Source organism: Folsomia candida, unplaced genomic scaffold, assembly GCF_002217175.1.
Source record: "Folsomia candida strain VU population unplaced genomic scaffold, ASM221717v1 Fcan01_Sc012, whole genome shotgun sequence".
Classification (NCBI taxonomy): domain Eukaryota; kingdom Metazoa; phylum Arthropoda; class Collembola; order Entomobryomorpha; family Isotomidae; genus Folsomia; species Folsomia candida.
Window position 1 is genome coordinate 4,578,100 of NW_019091204.1, and position 5,601 is coordinate 4,583,700.

General features: G+C 34.9%; 1 protein-coding gene across 1 annotated transcript; it reads right to left on the reverse strand.

Annotated features, from left to right (window-relative positions):
- Nucleotides 1-3,168: 3,168 nt before the first annotated feature.
- On the reverse strand, nt 3,169-5,106 carry LOC110855351 (DBH-like monooxygenase protein 2 homolog). Its single transcript, XM_022103781.2, has 4 exons — nt 4,777-5,106; nt 4,201-4,347; nt 4,049-4,124; nt 3,169-3,496 (listed from the first exon to the last, which is right to left on the reverse strand). Exons 1-4 carry the CDS (start codon nt 5,035-5,037, stop codon nt 3,288-3,290), a joined length of 693 nt encoding a protein of 230 aa, XP_021959473.2. The 5' UTR covers nt 5,038-5,106; the 3' UTR covers nt 3,169-3,287.
- Between the last annotated feature and the right edge of the window lie 495 nt (nt 5,107-5,601).

A 5,601-nucleotide genomic window follows, 5' to 3' on the forward strand; every position in this document is an offset into this window, starting at 1 on the left:
ACCCTACTTCTCTGGTACCGCAATAGCTATTTGTCAGCACCCCATTATAGTTTTCGAATTGGAACAACGAATAGCTCCACAAGGGTCCCCAGCGTCGCACGCAATCAGCAGCGTGAGTTAGTAAGTGGATGTTAAAACTACAGTAGCTCTTATCATATAAATTAGGAGTTAACAAACAAAATTCTTTAACCAATTTCTCAGCTTCGTTAATCTTATCTAATGTTACAGTATCCTGGGATAGGGTTGAAATAGAAACAATTAACTTGGCGAAGTGTTTCAAGTAACAATTTGGCAAAATACCTCGCAATAATGGTATTGCAATGACCATCCAAGTTTTCCACTCGCTGGCTTTCCAATACTTCATTTCTTTAATTTCCCTCATACTTCGACTACATTCATGTGGAATTTTACATTTCGCAATTCGTTGATTAATTTCTTGCGCTTTTGTGCCAATATAAAATGGTTCAGAGTGGTTTTTTGACTCTGTCCATGCAAAAGCGAAAGTGCGAACAACTCCAAGCAAAACGGTATGCATATAGTCAAAAACAAACCCTCCAACAATATCAAAATTTTTCAAATTAATAAGAGGAGATGCTAATTTGATCCCAAAATGAGACGCAACTATAGACCCGTGTTGAAGTTTGTCTCTTAACTGCAGTAGATGTTGCACAAATATTTCTTTATCTCGTTTTATCGAAGTTTCAGTAGGATCAAATATCCATTTATGCCTCGAGTCAGATATTTTAAAATTTTTTCCCTTAGCAAGGCACCATGGGCAGCTATATTCGCCATTGAACTGGTTAATTCCTTGAATTTGACATCGAGCAACAGAATCCGCAGCGAACAAAGGGAAAAATATTTTACTGGTCATCATTTTGTTGTTAGCCGTCCAGACAATTCCTTCTGTAGATAATTGGGCTGCCTGTTTCATGAATGGATTTAGAAATAGAGTAAAATTTGGCTTTCCTTGACCTAGCCAAAGACCTCCTAGAATCGTGTGTTTTCTACGGAGTGGATAGTCAAGTTCGTTAATGGATAGAAGAAGTGGCCACACACTAAACCCTGATGAGTTAAAAATTGAGACACCATCAGTATTTAAGCAGCAAGTCAAGTCATACTTTTTTAATTTTAATTTTTTGTAGTCAGATCCGTCGATGATGTCACTTATTACGTTGCTAGCATTAAGATTGTTGGCACGTTTCACAAAGTTCTTGATAATTGACTTCGAGATTGCTTCTTTTTCTAAAAGTGATTTCAATACAGATCCAATATCGAAGGAGACAAAATAATTCCCATCTTTGATTGCCTTATGCATATTAACTTGTCCACATTTGATACAATTATTCGAGTTTTCAATAATGCACTGACATTTTTCACAAAAGGGGATCTTCTTTGCTAAAGTGTAGTCAGGTCCCAGCATCTTGTTCAACAAAAACATTAACGACGGGATTGATACTCCAGTCGGTAAGTGAAAATTAATTAACGTTAGCAAATCGGTCATTGCAGATTTACTGAGTTTGTGACGGATGGCGAATCCTATTACTAACATACAACTTTCCGTTGTTGTAAGTTTTGCCCCAGGAAATATTTTGTATTGTTTGTTGTGGTGCTAGGATAATTAAAATATTCTTAGTTATAGAATTGAGCGAAATATTGATTATTTTGATAAATGAACTCATTGGCTACTTCATTTTTATCGTAATCGTCCTCATCATCGTCGTCGTCTGAACTTGTACTGAGGCCAGATTCGGAAACTTCCGCATCGTCGTTCATATCCTAACAGTGTAGTTGTAAAGTATACATAAAGCTAAAATAGTTGATATACTGTATCACAATTGGTATTGTCATATTACCAATTGAGGTAACGATGGGTGAAGATTGTCATCCAAGTCCTCATTACTTTTTCCCACCGTGTTGTCGCATTGCTGGTTGGGTTGAGTATTATTATTTAAGCCAACACCATCAACCGCCGACTAATTTAAAAATAATAATTTATTTTTCGAATTTTTCATAACTAGATTGGAATTTACCCAGCGGCGTTTTATCCTGTGCCGGGTCCTTATTGGTATACTTGTCACTTTCGCGCATCCTCCACGAGAGCCAAAATAGTTTTTATAATTTCTACGGGTTGACATTTAGTATTCAATTGTTGAAGTACTTAATTTAATAAGTTTCAAATGTGCTACTTGTGACGATTCGGGGGTTACTTTGGACATACTAAACTCTGCTCTACAAATAGTGGGAATCTTTGGAAGCAATCAGTGTGGATGGCAACTTAACCAACTGCTCGCTCGGAATTTCATTCTCATTTACTAAATATCTACGATTCCAATCAAAATGACATTTATTTTAATTGAGTGGTCCAACGAACGTCCCAAAAAGTATTCAGTCGTATCCTCCGAGAAGTTAGAAGATGGAACGTTGCGTGCTAATCCTCAAAATTTACTGGGACAGGTTGTGCAAGTTATTTGGAGTCGTGGGAAAATCTACCCTGGTTTGGTTGTAAAAATCGGTTCGTGTAATAATTGGTTCTTTCTAATTTTCTAATTTTCTCTCATTAAACTTATTAATAATTGATTGTGCATATGTTTATGTTAACTAATATTTTTTTAGCCAATGATGAGGAAGCCTTATCTGATGAAGCTGATTTATTGGCTATGGCTTGTTCTGCCGCTCAAGCCGTGGAAACCGGTGAGCATTCTGGCATAAAGAGGAAAAATACAGAAATCAAATCAAAGAAGGGTAAGGCAACAAATTTTGGCACCAGCGCAATTGCAATTAGAATTATGTTGGAGAGTTTTATCATATATTTTTTTATAAATTCAGGCAACAAATCCACGACGACAAAACGGATTCGCGACATAGAAGAGGTTGTAGCCAATCTTGTCCCTTCAGCTGATCGGCAAGATATCCAGTCACAAGAGGAAAGTCACTCTTCTGGTCAGGAACAGATCCCCGAAGGAGGAAATGAATCAGTGGATTATTCTGGTATTTATTTTCTAATTAAACTTGCACACATGCGAAGACAATAATGTAAAAATGATGGCAATTAATTACACTTATTATGCAGAAAAATATTTGAAAATGAAGCAGAAGTACAAGGCATTGAGAATTAAATACAAGGATTTGAAATCCTCAGTCAGAGAACCATCCGAGGTAGACATTGTGTCCATTATTTTCGTCTTTATCAGTGTAGACTTTATACTTTAGACTTTAAAACTTTTATACATTTCTACGGTTATTATTTTAACAGGTTAATAAAAATTGTGTTTTTAACAGGTCGAAATTTACGCTAACAGCGGTGTAACATTGCCCATGGCCGATTTGACTTCCATCAAAATGGTTTCGTCCAAACCTACTGTGCTAGCACGCAATTTATTTAGACGGATCTTTACGACAGAAGAACTTTCGACGCATTCTCCTTTATGGAAGAAATGCAACGCCAACAGCAATGCCGCGCCTCCTCTTCCAATCATCGACATACCCAAACGCGACGCTGTGATCAGTAAGACATTACATAAATTATTGAGTATATTGGATTTATAAATTGCTAGAAAGATTTGTAAAGTCTATATTGAACTATTCTGCTCCACAGAATTTGTTCTGAAAGAGCAAGGGCTTGATGGACTACCAAATTCTGGTCATGCTGCCGAAGACAAAATTTTCAACAAGAATAAGAAGGTAGCAAGGAAGGAGATTATTAAATCATTATCAGATTTTTTGAGGGAGGAGCAGAAAAAGGCCCGTAATTAATTTCAATTTGATGTAATCAAATATTTGAAAATTTATTTACTTGAGAAAAATAAAATCACTAGAGAAAAATACCCTACGAATTCGCATGCATAATTTATTCTGTATAAATAATTCTTCACGAAATACGGCCAATTTGTGCTACGAAAATATTGTACCCAAATGTTTATGAAGAAAATCTTAGTCATACTCTTTTATGCAGAAACAATTCTTCCTAAAAATCGGCCAATTTTAGGCACACAATTTGTACATGATTCGCCATATAATTTATGAAGGAAATGTCGGAAAATTTTCATACGGGCTCGTCGAGTCGCTGAGTGATATTTTATCTCGTCGGTGTCCCCATACGCCCAAATTAGTCGGGTCGTGTCAATCTGACAAATTATTTTACATATGTATTGGTCACCAATTAATCTTCTTAAATAAGTTAATTCTTGAAATGCAAATTACCCCGATCGGATAATCTTCTTCATCACAAGAATTTATGAGTCTTGAAAATTTTAGAGTAGTTTTGCCCCCGACTTCGACACCTTCAAGCAATATCCAGTCGTTGTGAAGATCCATCTTTGGTGTTACAAAGCCTTGCCCGATGTAGTCCTTAATTTTTTATAAACAGTTTTAGAAATAAATTTTAGAAATTTTATAAAAAATATTCCAAATTCGTTCACTTTAAAAATAAATAAAAAACTATTCATCTGTTATGCATTTATTTAAAATTTAAAAATTAACATTCACTCGTGGTTCATATTTTAATATTTTTTTCTTAAATTTGCCTTATCAAGTGAATTTTTCAACCTCTCCCATGAACTAGGAATAGCTTGAAAAATTAATAATGAACAAAATCATTCATCATTCTTCATGAATTTTGTATAAATATATTCATGTCTAAATTTTTGAAACACATTGTTCACTCATTATTCGTGAATTTAAGGAGTAGTGAATAAACAATTTATTCATTCTCTATTTAATGAGTGAATGTGAACAGGTATTTATGCATTCAATCTTAATTTCCAACTATTTACTTACATCCGAATACGTCGAACTATCCGAGTGTACACCACCAATAAAAATATCAGCGCCTAACATGCTTCCACCCGGAGAAATTCCCAGCCCCACCCAACCCGTCGTTTCTACTTGCATTTGGAAAGTTATCAATTCTGTCTTGGAATCGAATTCCCATCCCAGAAAAACTTTCCCTTCGCCATCCAACTCCTCCCAGTTTGGAAACGATTGCGTATTTACGAAACTTATAAATCCAAGCAGAAAGAAAAATATGGGAAAAATCATGACTTAAATATTAAGCAATTTGAGTATTTAATCTCAATTAATTTTGTAGTTATGTTGTTGACGACGACAAAGAATAATTGCGAATTAAATCATATTTAACAGCATGGATGCTATTTATGGCGAATTACTTAATCATGTTATCGGGTTGCAAATACGTTATCTGTACCATTGTATAAAGTTCAATTATATGCAAATGCTTAACAATAGAATTGGATTTGTATTAAATAAGTGCAAAGGTAAGCTTCAGGTGTCTCATTGTATCACTCAGGTGTAAATATGTTAATCAATTATTAAATCAATCAATCAATCAATCAGTCACTACTTTTTGCATTAGAGAAATATCTGTCATTGTAATCTTAATTAAGTAATTGGCTTGATCCATAATTCAATTACAGTCACTTCAAACCCCATTATGAACAAATTAACGCCGAAGCGTGACAAATAACGTCATACCACAAATTATGTAACCACAACGTTGATATTGATAACATTACACGAATCAAATAGCGAGTTAAATATAGCCAAAAATTAGGAGTCACATGACACTTAGGTATCTTTCCGTTG

Coding starts and splice junctions, on each gene's coding strand:
- LOC110855351 (XM_022103781.2), bottom strand. CDS start 5,037: ATGATTTTTCCCATATTTTTCTTTCTGCTTGGATTTATAAGTTTCGTA. Junction 4,348..4,776: donor ATAGTTCGACGTATTCGGAT/GTAAGTAAATAG, acceptor TAAAAAATTAAG/GACTACATCGGGCAAGGCTT. Junction 3,497..4,048: donor CTCAGCGACTCGACGAGCCC/GTATGAAAATTT, acceptor TACTGATCACAG/CGTCGCGTTTGGGTATGTCG.